Source organism: Hippoglossus stenolepis, chromosome 15 (assembly GCF_022539355.2).
Source record: "Hippoglossus stenolepis isolate QCI-W04-F060 chromosome 15, HSTE1.2, whole genome shotgun sequence".
In the NCBI taxonomy this organism is placed as follows: Eukaryota; Metazoa; Chordata; class Actinopteri; order Pleuronectiformes; family Pleuronectidae; genus Hippoglossus; species Hippoglossus stenolepis.
The window spans coordinates 16,648,588-16,664,405 of NC_061497.1; the positions used below are offsets into that span (position 1 = coordinate 16,648,588).

Below are 15,818 nucleotides of genomic sequence, written 5' to 3' on the forward strand. Positions count from 1 at the left end.
ACTCGTCATACATTGTTTAGAGAAATTCTTTATTGGCTTCAAATCTTCAGATATTCTTTGTCACACTCTCAATAAAAAACAAAGACGGATGCAAGTGGGTCTTGTAAGGTTTTATTGTATCTTTATCTAAAATAAAAAGGCAACAACAATACCTATGACATTTTTGTGTAATGCAAATTGATTTCCAGGTCGGGTTACTAAAGGTTCTGGTACTTGAGGAGCACAGGGTAGGTGGTGCCTATGTGCTTTTGGTTGTAGTGGTGGCAAACGATCTCCACATCGTAGAAACTGAACTGGACTTTGACGCGCTCATTGGGCGAGGTGAGGAAACAGAGGGTGTAGAGGGCGAACTCGAACTCGGGACTGACGCCGATGAAGATGCTGCCCTTGGGCTTTATACCGTTCTTCCAGCTGAACTGGAGGGCCAGGATGTGTTTGTTCTCGTCAGGCTGCAGTGAGAGAAGTGACAGTGAGAGGAATGTGACTTTGCAGGGTCAGCGTGTAACTATTAGTCGTAGCAGAGAGAAAGGACATTTGCAACTAGCAGGAGGAGGGGAAAATTTGAATTTATAATTTAGAAATTTTACCTAATTATTTTAACTCAGTTTGTCAAATTTTCTTCTTGCAATAAATATTTCTATGTATTATTATGCATCACCTTTCATCTATTTTCTCCTCCTGGTGTAAATGGGACTCCGTTTAGACATAACTTGGATACAAAAAGCTTGGTAAGCAAATAATAAATCCCATATATCCAGTATTCTATGTAAATACTTTGTCTTGTACTACACTGCATTATACTATGAAAGTAGAATTTTCATATCCCATCACAAAATGAGATACGAAAACTATGCTACGCTTTTCTGTGTTTAAAGAAAAGATTCTAACGTCTAAAATAACTCACCTCAAATAATTAAACCTGAACTCCTGACTTATTATCATAAGTGTAATTTGACTAAGTTTATAGTTATTAAAGAGTAATTCGTGGATAACCCCCCTGAACATAAGCATAAGAATACACAACTTAAAGATTTAAGAACACACACAGGTACCCTGGTACAAATACCAGCTCAGTCACCTGCATTATAATTTCTGTTTAGAAAAACACATCCACACAGCTGCTGAGCAAGAGGAGAGAGAGTGAACGTGGCCACAGCAGAATGTGAGGTTTCTCATCAGAGTGCAAGAACAATGATGAGATCACAAAGAGCGAGAGCCAACTTGTGGGAGTAGAGGAGAAGAAAAAGAAAAGAGAAGACAGAGGAGCATGAGGTGTCAAATATAGATGGTGGTGTTGCCAGGGAATTCATGATTTGGCTTCTGAGAAGGTCTTAGAAGACATAAAATGGTTTCTCTCACTTGTTTAGTCATTAACATGCGTATGTATCATTTACAATGTGTCATAGTTTACTCCTGGAGCCTTTAATTTTACCATCCTGATTAAAAAACCATGCAGCGTACCTGGGGTGAATGTGCATTGACGCTGTAGCCTTTGTAATCGATGTGTCCCAGCTTCTCCTGCAGGTAGAGCTGGATCCAGTTGTGAAAGCCAATCACAGTCCGGCCTCCTCTCGTCTCTCCGACAAACACGTGTTCAAACCCCGAGGAGTCTGGCCTGGTGGGAGACGGAGAAGAGAGCATCACACCACAAACTCATTCATGCTGATGTCCCATTCATCCTCAATGCAATGATGAGATTATTTTCTTCCCTGAAGGATCTTGCCCCCTTACATCTCTAAACTCTGCATTGTTTAAAATGGCCAGTTTAACAAAGTCCTGCATTGTTCGGTCACATTAAGTCGAGAAGTGTCAGCTTCCATCCTGAACATGCTGCAGATAAACACCTTCATCATCTTCACTCATCTTCGCGGTGATGTTTACTGGATGTGTTACAGTTTCTCAGCGTTAAGACAGCTACCATGACGGTGCCAGATTCCACCGCTGAAGTTACTGTATGTTTAGGTTCGGTGCCAGATTCCACCCACCTGCTGGATCCCCTCCTCGCATACAGTTCAAACCAGATCCTGTACAGCTGCTCCTTGAATTTTGTCGTATCCGCAGGAGAGAGGTGCTTCTCTACCAGGTATTTATGGGCTATCTGCAAACAAGGAAAGGGTTTTGAATGACATGTTATTTTACAAATCAAACATTACACTGTTAACCTTTGCTGTATTTGTTACAGTTAAATACCACAAACATTGCTGCCATTGCAGTTTTACATTTTGGACACCATGTACAAAATATCTGTCTGTGCGCCTTCAATTTTCTCGACTAACACTCAACTCATTGACTTCAAACTTGGAAGGTGTGTTGCTGAGGATTCTGGGAAGTGTAGTGTCAACTGTGAAGTGTTTTGCATGAGCTGTTCATGAGAATCAAACCCTCATGCTATATCTTATGTAAAATGATGGTTATATTTATCTATATAACACCCCCCACTCCCCTGTGACCGTCAATGGATAAGTGGTATGGATGGATGGATGGATGGATGGATGGGCCTTCATGAGGCACAGGAAGATGGGGAGCTACCTTCATGGTGGGAGTCTGAATGATGGAGTCCAGGAACTTGTGGTTTTCTGCCACCTCCTCGGGGGTTACAATTTCTGGCTCGCCAGTGTCACTCACGTAGTTATCCAGCAGGGAAATAAAGGCTGAAGAAAGAAAACACATAGACTCTTCAAACACTGATTTTTGTACAGTCTCGGACAATGGGTGATAAAATTAATAATAATAATAATAATAATAATAAATCAACAGAGAAGGATCTGAAAATGAGTCACTCTTCCTGATTGGTCTTCGTGGATGGTCTTATAAACCTGTTTACGTCTCCAGATATAGAGTTTGTAAGCTGACATCAGTTCTTTGACTGAAACCTTCACTTTTTCTCCTAGTAACTGTGTTTAATGCTCATTTAAAATTTGCATGTTTGTGTAAAATTGCCTAAATTGAGGGGTTTAGGGTTTGGGTACCGACAACCACTAAACCTCAACACTACACAGTCGACTTCCCACCGGGGCTGAAGGGATCAGGTGAGCATCTGTCGAGAGCATCAAACAACAGACAGACCAACGTACAGAGAAAATGATGGAAAGTTTTCTTTTCTTATCAGTCGAATATTTACTCTAATTTTACTCTTTTAGCACCTTTATTAGAGCCTGTTTCGCAATTTGTTGTCAGTGTAGTTGTATATTTCCTGATTTTGGCCTCTCATAACTCTTATCTATTTTTTACAGTGCCCATGTGTATGATAGGAAGCTTTTATCTTTCTTCTATTATTTATTCATGAATTATGAATGTTGATAGATGTGTGTGCAGGAATATGTGTCTGTATGTATCATTCTTAGGTGCTGCACAACAATTTCGTGATGCAATGACAATGAAGCTTTCTAATTCTAATTCTAATTCACAAACCTTATGAAACTCCTGGATTTAAAAAGCACAAACCCTGTTGAGATTCATGAAAAAGATGCACCTGCTCTTTAACCAGGTCACATGAACATGAGCAAATACATAAATAGCACAGAGGGAGGAATCCTCCCCTTTTTTCTAGCAGACGTCAGCCTCAGACTGAACTCTTAATACCGACTCTTACATAACTCAACTCCCCGCGGAGCTCTCTCTATCACCGTGCACGACGTGAATCTGTGACGAGAATCATCAGAGAGGAACGTGTGTCTCAGCCTCAGCACTTATCACTGCAGAGGAAGACTTGAATGAGAAGCCAGTGGTTCCAGAGGAGCGTCCCCCTGTGAACTCTGCATGCTCCGTGATTACGCAACGCGTCGCTGTTCGTCATAAGGAGATTATGAGTGTATAAAAAAGGCTTTACTCTGAAGGCAGATGACGAGGAGGATAGTGTCAAACTGGCAAAATAGGGCTGAGGAATAAAAGAGGACATTTTTTTTGGAGTCAGTTGTGTAAGAAGCAGCAGCAGCAGCCTGGTGCTACTTCCACAGGAATCCAGTGGGTGGCTGCCTTGTTCCACAGAAGAGACACACTGAATATTAGGGCTCAAGGAAAGATGGCTCACTCTGCATAAAGTCAAATAATTAGAAATGAAAAGAACTCCAAACCCCAAAATTATCCCTCTGCCCACTTACCCAGAAAGGTCTCCTTTTTGAAAATGTTCTCGTCAACAAATGTAAACAGAGGATATCCAGCTCCGTCGTTGTTGTCGTTGATGGACATGCTGTCTCCAGCTTTGCCCTGAGGCAGAGAGAGAAGCATTCAAACTCCAACATCTGACAAATATTATAGGTTTCCACATAAAAACATCATCATCATCACCACCTCCAGCAAGGATGTTATGTCTTTGTATTCATTGGTTGGTTGGTTCTGTTTGTTTGTCAGCAGGATTACGCAAAAACTACAAAACTGATTTCCATGAAACTTGGTGGAGGAATGGGACAAGAAAAGAACCCATAAAATCACAGTGTGGATCCGGGACTTTCTTTTTTCACTTTCTTTACCATTACAAGATTGTTTGATTGGGGACTGTTGGGCCTTCGTGGAGTTATGTGTGCTCGGTTTCTAGTTTAATGTGCCAGATATGATCTCTTTGTGAAGTTTTGCATTCACTTAGAGCTAAATTTGATTGATGTATTTCCACTAAACCAATTTAAATATGAATTCAGAACCAAACAGTACGACCCTGAAAAACCCAAAGTCGTCCTGCCGTCTTTTTAGAGGTTCTAGTTCAGATTTGTGTCCTGTCACACGGATTTTCTTTTTCTGTACCTTAGATTTTCTCTTTTCGAAGTGGGGAAGTATGAAGTGTAAGTGACTGATGAACAAAAGCTTCAGTTTCTGTTTGCAATTAATTAAATAAACCAACAGCTTTCATGGCAAATTCACAATGTACAATACTCACGGGCTGTATTCGCATGAATCACATTAATATGTCAAAATCAGTGTTGTGGCTTTTTCTTGATGCTGCATGTGATAAGATGGTGTTTAAACTGTAGATGTGTTTTAAGGGCCCGGTAGGTTAAAGGTCAAAGATGTAGGCATAAGTGTGTGTCTGTGTGTATGTGTTGCACCTGCAGGGAGATCCTGTAGTCTTTTCCTGGTCGGAGTCTGTTGACATCGTTGTCCCACAGCTCCTGCACCATGGCCGACAGCTCATTGTCGCTCTCAATCATGATGCGACCGCTGGGTTGTGTTGGTGCTGCTGCAGTGGATCAGCCGGGGACAGTTGTGTTGTCAGGTCACGTCTCTGACGGGAGAGAAACAGTTAATAAAGAAGCCTCTGGTTTTTGACATTGACATCGTCTGGAGGTTTCACAATGAGCCCATGTGGTGGACAGGGAAAAGTACATTTACCCTGATAAGACACACAATTTTACAAAGTATTGGTATTTAATCATTTATATGAATAAATAAAACATCATGCTTTGCTAAACCGTTTTTTAATGAAGTATTTTTAGTGCCAATTTTCCCTTATTATTTAAATGTTCTTTGCATGGATGTTGAGTTTTAAATTATGTTTAATTTTCAATTTAAGCTATAATCATGGAATTTACAAGTTAATCATTTAAGTAAGTTAGTAAATAAGTATAATGATTATTTTCAGTTATTAGCCTGGCTCTCCAGTTTATTCTTATTTTACATTAATCATATCAATATATCTGATGTTGTAGTTTTATGGCACTTTAAGTGTAATTGACTGAATTTATGTTGTCGATATACTGATATAAAGTACATACAAATAATAATACAACTTACAGAACAAACTTAAACAGCATCACATCCTCAGACAGATCAATTGAATACCAATCCTTTCACACATTGATCATGGAACAGTCATGAAGTGAACACGGGCCTGTGAGAGTTCAAAGCATTGTTCAAACACAACAGGCAGAGAACACGCGTGTGCCACGGCTCCACCACTGCATTCCACAAAAACATGGCTGACAGCAGACCACACATCCGTGACAGCGACATGTGAGAACTCCATCATCGTCCATCCAAGCCCCAGGGCCGCATCCCATCATGCACCACATCAAAATCCACTGACCTTTTTTGGGGGGGAAATTGTTAAAAGTCTAGTCTCGTCTTGTCTTTGTGGTTGAGGGAGGTGATAAAACGCTGATGGTCACGAGGGTCAGGGACGTTCCTCCGTGCTGCTGGTCAGATGCTGCTGGTGCTGCTCCCCTGTGTTTGTGAGAGCAGGTGTCTTTAGGGGCATGGAAACAGTCCGGCTGCTCGGTCAGTGTGTATGGAGACAGACAGGCAGGGGTTGGGGGGCGGACAGAGAGCACGAGTCTGCAGTGGACAGGACAGGAGAGAGGGGCCGTTTTAAAGGGTTATCCCCTGTCAGCAACTCTAGCCAAAGGGCTTTACACCATGTTGTCGTCTCTTTTCAGTCTCAGGCTAAAACGTGGGCTCTTTGTTTCTTTAGTGTTTCATTGTTTTCTCTCTCTGTCACAGCATAACCTCTGGACCACAGGGTAAATATGGGTCATGTTCCAGGTAACAAGATATTCTAAAGGAGAGTTTGCATAAAGCACGGCAAAGAGCAAAAAAAAACGTTAAATCAACATAAAAATGCTCATTTGAATTAGGGAATATAGCTGATCTTATTCTGAATGATCTCATGTTAAAACGTTCATGTTCATGATTGAAGAAAACTTAAATCATTTATAAATGGGTCCCATAATTTGTGAAAAAAGCAGATTCAAGTGAGTCCTCTTATCAGATTTGACAAAGTTTGACACTCAGCATTTTCTTTGTTACTTTTAAAACGTGTGAAATATTTAAATGTTGACCTGGTCAAAGTGTTTTATATATTCATACATCTACAGTATGTATCTTTTTTAATTGTTTCTAATATATATTTTAACTTGTTGCACTGAATGCCATCTTTCATTGTAATGGCTCATATAAGGGTGACATCGTGTGTCATGTTAAATCCTAAATTTGGTCCCTTTTTCGGTCCCTTTTGTGAGGAACAATGAAAGCATGTACGAGAAAGTAACATCAACATAATTCATGTCATTAACTAAAAGAAAAATGGGGAAAAGAGCTTATTGAACATACATGAAATCAATTATACACTTTTCATCTGAATCTATGGAATTTCATCTTTGTCCGATTTGGATTAACTGGGATTGAACTTTTTGCAGAACACTGTTTTCACTATTTCCAAAATACAATAAAGAACTCAGACCCAATCTACAACTTCTATTACCTCTGCTAAAGAGGACATGTTGTCACCTCCGTCCTTTGTTGGTCGCAAGGACGTAACTTTGGGTTGAACATTAGGGGGTTGAGGTCAAATGGCGTGGTCAAATACTCTGGATAATTCCAACATGAATAATTCTTACCGATAGATAATCACTTGACGAACCTAAGAAATAATCCCCTAATACATCTTACTTGACAGATAAATCCATCTAGATTCTAGAAGCTAAAGTAGCTTCAATAAAGTTGGGGCGAAAAAAAGTTGTTCTTTGTGCTGCGAATTAAATTATAACGAGAGAAGCAACCACTTTATCATGTGTGAAAACAGCTCACGTTGTTTTATGCAGTTTGATGGTATGATTATTGGGGGGGGGGTGTAGTACAGGCCTGTTTGGAAGGAAGCAGTGTGGGTCAGGGAAGCTTTTACATTTTGGTGCAGTTCCAGTTCAAAGGATCCAGGATATTTCTTACCACAGATATGAACATTTCCATTGGCTTCTCAAGAGAAAAATTCATGGAGCTTGATGAAAGATGAAAGATAATCAGGCCCATTCAGGGAACTGATATATGAGTGTGTGTAATTAGGTGCAGATCCAAATAAAAATCTGGATCTAGTGAATTTTAATGTGGTCACACGAGGGGACTGTTGGGCCTCAGTGAGTTTGAAGTGTGCTTGGCTCACTACACGGCTGTGCATCGAAACCCACTGTGATGACAGAGAAGAGCCAATCTGCCTTGTTTCAGTTTGGGATCCAGTGAATAAAACAGACAATATGTTCCGTGGTAACATTTATTTTGAGGAACAGTATGTTAAATGCCTTGCAGCAGGATTCTGTAAATCCTTTATTCAAACGTAACTTACATGTGAGGCATGAAGTGACCGTGGGTCTGCGTTGACGGGAAAGTTGAATCTGTGCAATTCTGAACAGGGGATTGTCTTTTAAACAGCTCCGACCAACATTAACTTTTGAAGCATTGAACAATGAAAAACAGATCTGATGCAAGTTCGAACTCAGACAAAAGCTGCTTGCATCAGAGTCCTCAATGTAATCCGATTTGAAAAAGAAAAAAAATACATAAATTAAAATACAAAGTCGTTTTTGTATTTAGACATAACCAACAGAGTATGGCCTCCGTCTGACACTAACATTTGGCAACATTAAAATGTCAGTTGTACAAAGTGTGAATAAGTCTAGTTATAACCATAATTTAAATACCCTGGCTGTTGAACAAGAGAGGTTATCCTTTTCTAACAAACAAACACACAACGATAATCGGAACCCCAGTAACCCAATCAGAGGACGTCCTGTCATGAATATCCTCCGTTATCACAATCTGTAAGGACAAATGAAAATAATGAATTAAATCCGCGCAACCAATCTCAAGAAATTATTCTTTCCAAAAAACTGCATCCAAAGAAAAGACGACCCATCATGTCTGTGTTAGAGTTTCCCCACTATGGACCTCGACCAAAAAAAAAAAATATACAAAACTAAAATTAAAACAATAAAAACAAACCTCTGTTTTAAAAGTGTGGCTTAGTGGCAAAATTATTAAGGTCATAACCTGAAGAAGGATTTTTTTTTTTATATGAATATGAAGAAAAGTCATCCAGGCATTGACTGTTTCATACGCGAGATGCCACGTCATGTTCGAACATCATATCTCGGTAAATGGTTGCGGTGACGGTTGTTCTAATCCAGACATAGAGAAGGTGAAGTGATGGTATCATGAGCTAAAGTGCATTCAGAAGGAGCAAACAGTCGGGAGGCACCGCACTGGGGTCAGTCCTCCTCATCGCTCCACAAGGCATCTTCGTCATCCAGATCCACACCATGGAAGAGTCTGCGGGCGAGAAAGACAGCACACACGTTCAGAGCATGGCGTTGCAGATGGATATAAAAGTGCCACTGACTGATTGAAAAGAGGAAGCGATCACTCACTGGTTGAAACAGGGTGAATGTGGGTTGTTAAAGTGGCTGTATGGGTTGACTCTGCTGAGGATGCCCAGGCACAGCCAACAGAAGTATTGTTTACACGAGGTACAGGTCATCTTGTTGCAGCCGTCCACTTTCTGCAGAGACAAAACATCAGAGGGAGAAGACGCAGCGAACATCAATTAACGGACCGTGTCCTGGGACTGGACGTGAGCTACAGGACAGTAGAGTTAGTGCAGTTTAACAGAAGGACTGAGCAAATACTTTTTCATTAAAACTGAAGGAGAAAAGCTAAGGGACAAAACTCTGCATCATTCTGTGTAAAGTATTAATAATTCAATAAAATAACGTTTGTTTTATATTTAAAATTTACAGCAGTTAACAATGCCCCCCCCATGATGATGTTCAAAGGCTGTTCTACTGTGCTGTGACCAGCAGGGGGAGCCCAACCTGGATATTGGTTCCACAGCGTGGACAGGATTTGCAGTTCTCATTGAGCCAGTCTCTGCTAAAGGACTCTTCCACCGCTTTCTGGATCACCCTCTTCCCAAAGCGCTGCTCCAAGAACTTTTTCCCCTGAGACGTGGCTGACAGGTATTCGTCTCTGAGATTACGCAGCTCATCTGTGACACACGAACAAAGGCAGGGACAGAGCTGGGTTTAGTGTGAGGAGTCCGGGTCGGTAATGTTGTTGATTATTGTTTAGAAATGTAACTATTTAACGATTCCTTTATTCCTTTATTGGCATCTTTGAAAAAAATGTCATCACAATGTCTAAAATCCATAAGAAACGTTATGATGGGTTCAGCAATCAAAAATCTAAAAGTTTTGAGTTAATTGTTTCTGAAATGTATTGAATAAAAAGTTTATTTCATTTATGAATTAACAGCTTTACCCACAAACAGTTGATCTAGAAAATGTCAGTTTAGACTAAAAGAAGCAACATAAAATGATAAAGCGAAATACAGCGGACGGAGACCAGTGGATAAACAGTGAAATAACTCGATACTGTATTTACACTCTAGATTTTTCTCCATTAAAACAAAGACACCTGGTTGAAAAATAATAATCTATCGGGTAAAATAATAAATAGATAAATTAATAATAAACTTAACCACTATATAGCAATACTAAAATAATAACTTATTGTTATTCTTATTAACATTACTACTATATTTCCAATAACATTACCTGCAGGGATTTTACAGTTGGAGACGCCGTGATAGCCGAGCTTGCACAGTGTACAGAAAGCATACTGGCAGGCAGTGCAAATGCCCATGGTTGTGTCTGGCTCCACCATAACGGCGGTGCCGCAGGACTGACGGGGACAGTAGACCACGTCGGCCATGAGGTCCAGAGACGACTGAAGCAGCAAGCGGTCATAACGGGCGAACAGCTCTTCATCCACAAGCTGCTTCACCTGCAGAATTAAGACAGAGGCAGGGAAACAGAGCAGCGATTGGTAAAGTAGAAATAATAAAGCTGGGAAACTTGGAAGTTGCACTGTGGGAAGTCACCGTGTAAAATGATTTTAGAACTAAAAACACAGATATACACTCATACCGTGTAAACGTACCGTACCTGCGATGGTGTGGCTAAGGAGGTACATTTTGGCTCAGGGCAATTAAGGCACTGAACGTTGCCGTCCCGTATTTGGATCTGGAAGTATTCGGTCATGCAGGCCTTGCAGTAGACGTGCTGGCACTCCTTAAAGCAGAGGCACATGGAGCCCAGCTTCTCTACGAAGCAGATCCCACAGCAGAACACCTTGCTGTCAAACACCTTCTGGCGCTGCGCCTCATCAAAGTCCAGGAGCTGAGGTAGGAGGTCAGAATGTGGGTCCCTCAACAGGACGGTCCGCGGGTCCAGTTGAGAAGAAGCCGTCAACTGCATTTCAGACTTTTCCTTCTTCGCTTCTCTTTTCTTCTCCTCAGCGTTTTCAGAAAGACTCCCAGGCTGCGTCAGAGCTGAGGAGAACAGGTAAAGGATAGAATCAATTTCAAGAAGCAACTAAATCATGGTTTAATTAAGTTGAAATCTATACAACTGACTCTATAGAATCATAATTCACGCCTCACACATACTTTAGCAAAACAAAAACTCATCAACCCTTATTCATAATACACATCAAAATAAAGTATTTTACTAAAGTGAAGACATACATATTGTGTGCTTTGGTGAAATGAAGCACTATTTTGAGAAACGTTCAAATACATTCGGCAGATTGGATAAATGTTAAATGAAATAAGCCAATCAACTTCACAGGATAACAGTGTACTTGCACTCACCTTCTCCTCCTCTCAGTAAAACTTTAAATGAAGTGAGATTACAGAATACAACATGATCTATACTACCCTTGTTATCTTTGCTAATGTTCATGCATCACAAAAAAAAGAAATACTATACCTGTAGCTGCTGGGTCGGTTTTCCTGCGCTCCCCACCTGCTTTACTTCCTCCCCTGGTGACTTCAAGGGGAGACTGGATGCCAAGAAAGTCCACAGCCTCCTCTTTGAGTAACTGGATCCATGTGAACAGAATCACGCAGCCTTGGTTCTCCTCCCACAGCTCATCCAGACGTCTGCACAGAGAACTCATCTGTTGAGGTAAAGCGGAAAAAGAGAAAGAGCGGGTATTGAGGGTGATGAAGTTTAAGTGATTCTGTTTTACTGCAGTAACATCGTTATGGTAGAAATAAATCACAAGAGGCAAGAGGCAAGATAACGAACTCAAATATCTTGAAAAATATTGAATATCTGAGAAAAATATTTTGGCTGCTTTCCAGAGCATGGACATGAAAATGGGGTTGGTGGTAGGGCTGAACGATTTTGGAAAATAATCTAATTGCGATTTTTTCCCCCAATATTGCGATTGCGATTTAATATCCTTTTTTTTCCCAACAAAACATAATGAATGATTTAAATATGACCAACACATCGTCCATTCATTAAGCCGTGCAGCCAGCACCATATTTGACGCGTTGTCCGTCGTGATGCAGACGTGTTTCTCCTCGTGGAGATCCCAGCTGGCAAGCCCCTCTCTCAGGCCGGCTGCAATATTTTCCCGTGTGGTCGTCTGGGAAGTACGCAGCTTGTAGGCAGCGAGCTTTGAGGTTGAAATCTTCATCAATAAAATGGACTGTAAGACTCTGGTAAGGCTCAGATGTGCGGCTTGACCACATATCAGTAGTAGTAGCAAAAAACTCCACCGTTTTAAGCTCCGCGGCGACTTTCTCTTTGCACAGCTCCGGTATGGCAGTCTGACTGAAGTATGTACGGGAGGGTATACTGTACCGTTTATCAAGCGTATTTATCAATGCCGTGAACCCAGGCTTGGTCACCGTGCTGAGAGGCACCATATCTTTAACTATGAACTCGGTTATCGCCCGAGTGATTTCCCCGTGCCGTTTTGAATTGCGGTCATATGGAGTGACACTATCAAACATTTCGGTCAGTGATCCCTGTCTTGAGGTATTTGGCTTGTCTGGCGCACTGGTGCTCGGCATTTTGGCCATACAACTGTCGTACATGGTTTTATGGTATTTTTTAAAGTCCTGGAACAAGTTTGTAGTGTTACCCCGTGAAGTAGCAACGGTAGCACGGCATGCTCTGCACAACACCTGACGCTCTGCACAACACCTGACACTGCGCAGCATCATCTTTTTTGAAGCCAAAATAATTCCACACCACCGACGTGCTGTTCCTCTTCGTGACTAAAGTCTCAGTTGTGTCAGTTTCTGACTGTTCCATTGAGCCAGAGGCCATTGTAACAGGTTAAAGGGCAGCATGAAATGTTGATGCAGCCCAGTGCCCTACTCTCTTTCGCACGTTGTAATCGCGCACGTTGCGGTTAGAAAATCGCGTTTTATCATATCGCGATTTTATCGCAAATGCAATTAATCGTTCAGCCCTAGTTGGTGGTATCATTCTTTATTTGGGTTTATTCTTACCTGTGCTCTGGTTATCCATTTGGAGCTGAGAGTGAAGATTGGAGATAACGTGGAGGGATATTCTGCAGGAAGCTCGAAGTTGAGCACCAGAGGAGGCAAGAAGCAGACATTGTATTCTGATTTATTCTCTCCTGCAACAGATAGAAGACATAAGGAGTGTTTCTAATTAACTGATGTCTTAGTAAGATTAGGAAAGAATAACATTATGAAAACCATCTACAGTTCAGTGTTAAAGTTACAGACAGTATAAAAAAGTTATTCTATTAATGCAGAATGGATCTGAGATCAGACACCTCCCACATGGTATTACATGATGAATAAGAATCAATTATTTTTTATTGTTTAATACCTTACATTTTCTCACAGCACTGTACTTTGTACAATAAAGCATTATTACAATTACCTTTAACAACAATTTTGAAATCAGGAGGAAGCTCCAAACAGAGCTGAATCTCTCCCCCCTGAGCCGAATCGGCTCGGCGGAACTCCTCCTCATCATAAATACTTGCTAAAGCAAGCAGCTCATCCTCCTGGGCTTCCTTGTCCTCAGACATTTACATTCCTGCAAGAACAACGACACGAGTGACATCAATTCATCATTGTCAAAGTAAAGCAGTTCCAAACACGGATGTAGCAACGGCCAAGAAAACAGACAACAGATCAATACAAACACAAAAGCAGCTGTTGACATTCCTACCTTATAACTTATCACTTTTGTGCATTGATTTTTTTAATCAAACATTTGTTACTTGCTATCCTGCTGACTCTTTAAAATGAACACTAGATAATGCATTTCCTGTTGAAAATGTGATGATGGTCAGAAGTAGAGGCCACAAAGTCAAAGTCCTTCGGTGATTTTACCACCCTTCAAATAAAAAGAAATCAGAATTTGAAGGGTTTAAATTTATTAAATTATGCAGCAGATGTTGTCGACCAAAGCCCCAAAACTGCAGGAGTTGTTTGTAACTGCAAGAACTGCAGAAAATGGTGAATATCTCATTAAGTACGAGGAGTTGAGAGAAAAACAATGAGAGTAGGAACGTCCTGAAAAAGCTGAAACATTTCGATGTTCAAATCGTTCAAATCGTTGAAAGTGAGTTTTGGGCAACTGAACAGAACAAAACAGCAAAAGAAGCTGACAGCCGAATAAGCAGTAACACTAATAAACTGACATTGATCATTGCACAGTCAATGGTCAGTTGAAGAAGTTTACTCAAGTTCATACAGTCCAGTAATAAATCCTCTCTTCAGATTGATTGAAATATTTTAGAGTGTTGACTTCACTGTGTGATCATTTTGGAGGCTGCAGTTTCTGCTGCTGGTTTGTGACACACACACACACACACACACACACACACACACACACACACACACACACACACACACACACACACACACACACACACACACACACACACACACACACACCTCAAACAACTATCCCATGTGTCAGGTTAAGGAACACATGGTTGAACAAATAAACAACTGTCCACCTTTATGATGGAATAGTTCCACAGCTCCACATACTTCAGCCTGGAAAGTGATCATACAGGAAAAACAGCTACGACACGAACTGAGCTTCACAACCACAATGAAGATTTATTGTAGAATTACTGAATGAGACTGGATTAGTTTAACACTTATTTAACAGTATTCAATAAACTGGAAACTGAGACGTGACATTACATTACATCAGCTCTCGTTAAGCTACACTGTAGCCCCACAGCTAGCTAGCGAGCATAAGTTAACTTTATCGACCTTAGACAAAGTCGTGTTTTAATGACTTTAATGTTTAACATTAGACTACTTAGCAATGCGGGTTGTTGTGGTCAGAGGCGAACAACCAAACACAACACAGGAAGGTAATCAAGCTAAATAAGTAGACAGGTAACTTTAGGGAGTAGCCGTGTAATAGCTAGCCCTGCTAGTTAGCATGGCTAGCTAATGTAAACAGCAGCTACGGCTCCAGAGGGAGCTCGAACCTGCTGCAGCTGTTGATTTGCGGTGTCACCGTCCTGCAGCTCTCACACGGTACAGTACCGATCACACAGTGAAATCCACGTGTTCTTTACCTTCTCAGAGACACAAGTACCAGCACTGACAGCTGCTGCCTCCAGACTGGATCCTTGCACACACCGCGGACTACAGTCCATGAGTACGGGAAGCCAAAGAGGACAAAAAACAGGAGGTTTCGTAACGCGCAAACTACACGTGAATATTACTCAGATATTTATGTTGCGTTAACATGTGAGAAGTACGTAATGTAAACTTAATGTAAGTAGTTGAGCTGCGAATTAAATTAAACTTTGTATATAATTAAATAAATACATAATAAATTATTATAAAAACACGTTGTCAATGCATCATATTCTCGCATGTTAGCAACAAAAAGTACATTAACTTAGCCCCTAGTTCATTCTTTTTTTAAAGAGGGGGGGATTGCAAGTCCACCCTCAGCCTTTTTTTACGGCTCAACCTGAGACTGAATAATTTGATTGAGAAAACAGAAATGTGCCTTATTTGTTTGTATTTGTATATAATTAAAAACGTTTAAAGTTAGCCAAGCTGGCAGGACTGGGGAGGCACATATATTTATATGTTTCTATTAAAATGTAAGCTAATCGTATTAGGATTTGTCTACAAAGATTGTATTACCTACATATTTTATTTCTGTAGTAAAAAAAAGAACAGCCAATGATTATTTGTCATTCAATCTATCTACAAATATTTTTCTTAGCTAATCATTTGAGAT

The 15,818-nt window shown here is 40.6% G+C and overlaps 2 protein-coding genes across 2 annotated transcripts; both read right to left on the reverse strand.

Moving 5' to 3' along the window:
* Positions 1-125: 125 nt before the first annotated feature.
* On the reverse strand, positions 126-6,182 carry endou2 (endonuclease, polyU-specific 2). The gene is made up of 7 exons (XM_035179122.2): positions 6,017-6,182; positions 5,040-5,215; positions 4,101-4,206; positions 2,530-2,651; positions 1,986-2,098; positions 1,462-1,615; positions 126-449 (listed from the first exon to the last, which is right to left on the reverse strand). Exons 2-7 carry the CDS (start codon positions 5,139-5,141, stop codon positions 198-200), a joined length of 849 nt encoding a protein of 282 aa, XP_035035013.1. The 5' UTR covers positions 5,142-5,215; positions 6,017-6,182; the 3' UTR covers positions 126-197.
* A 1,776-nt stretch (positions 6,183-7,958) lies between these two features.
* rnf14 (ring finger protein 14) lies at positions 7,959-15,248 on the reverse strand. The gene is made up of 9 exons (XM_035179121.2): positions 15,139-15,248; positions 13,470-13,628; positions 13,067-13,197; positions 11,526-11,715; positions 10,701-11,086; positions 10,311-10,539; positions 9,570-9,742; positions 9,126-9,256; positions 7,959-9,027 (listed from the first exon to the last, which is right to left on the reverse strand). Exons 2-9 carry the CDS (start codon positions 13,618-13,620, stop codon positions 8,967-8,969), a joined length of 1,452 nt encoding a protein of 483 aa, XP_035035012.1. The 5' UTR covers positions 13,621-13,628; positions 15,139-15,248; the 3' UTR covers positions 7,959-8,966.
* Positions 15,249-15,818: the final 570 nt, after the last annotated feature.

What these genes read in the sequence shown, in the direction of transcription:
- endou2 (XM_035179122.2), bottom strand. Translation starts at nt 5,141, where the DNA reads ATGATTGAGAGCGACAATGAGCTGTCGGCCATGGTGCAGGAGCTGTGG. An exon ending in ACTACAGGATCTCCCTGCAG is followed by an intron (nt 4,207 to 5,039) that starts GTGCAACACATA and finishes TCTCTGCCTCAG; the next exon opens with GGCAAAGCTGGAGACAGCAT. An exon ending in TTCAGACTCCCACCATGAAG is followed by an intron (nt 2,099 to 2,529) that starts GTAGCTCCCCAT and finishes CCTTGTTTGCAG; the next exon opens with ATAGCCCATAAATACCTGGT.
- rnf14 (XM_035179121.2), bottom strand. Translation starts at nt 13,620, where the DNA reads ATGTCTGAGGACAAGGAAGCCCAGGAGGATGAGCTGCTTGCTTTAGCA. An exon ending in AATGGATAACCAGAGCACAG is followed by an intron (nt 11,716 to 13,066) that starts GTAAGAATAAAC and finishes TTACCTCAACAG; the next exon opens with ATGAGTTCTCTGTGCAGACG. An exon ending in GCTGTGGAACCAATATCCAG is followed by an intron (nt 9,257 to 9,569) that starts GTTGGGCTCCCC and finishes TTGTCTCTGCAG; the next exon opens with AAAGTGGACGGCTGCAACAA.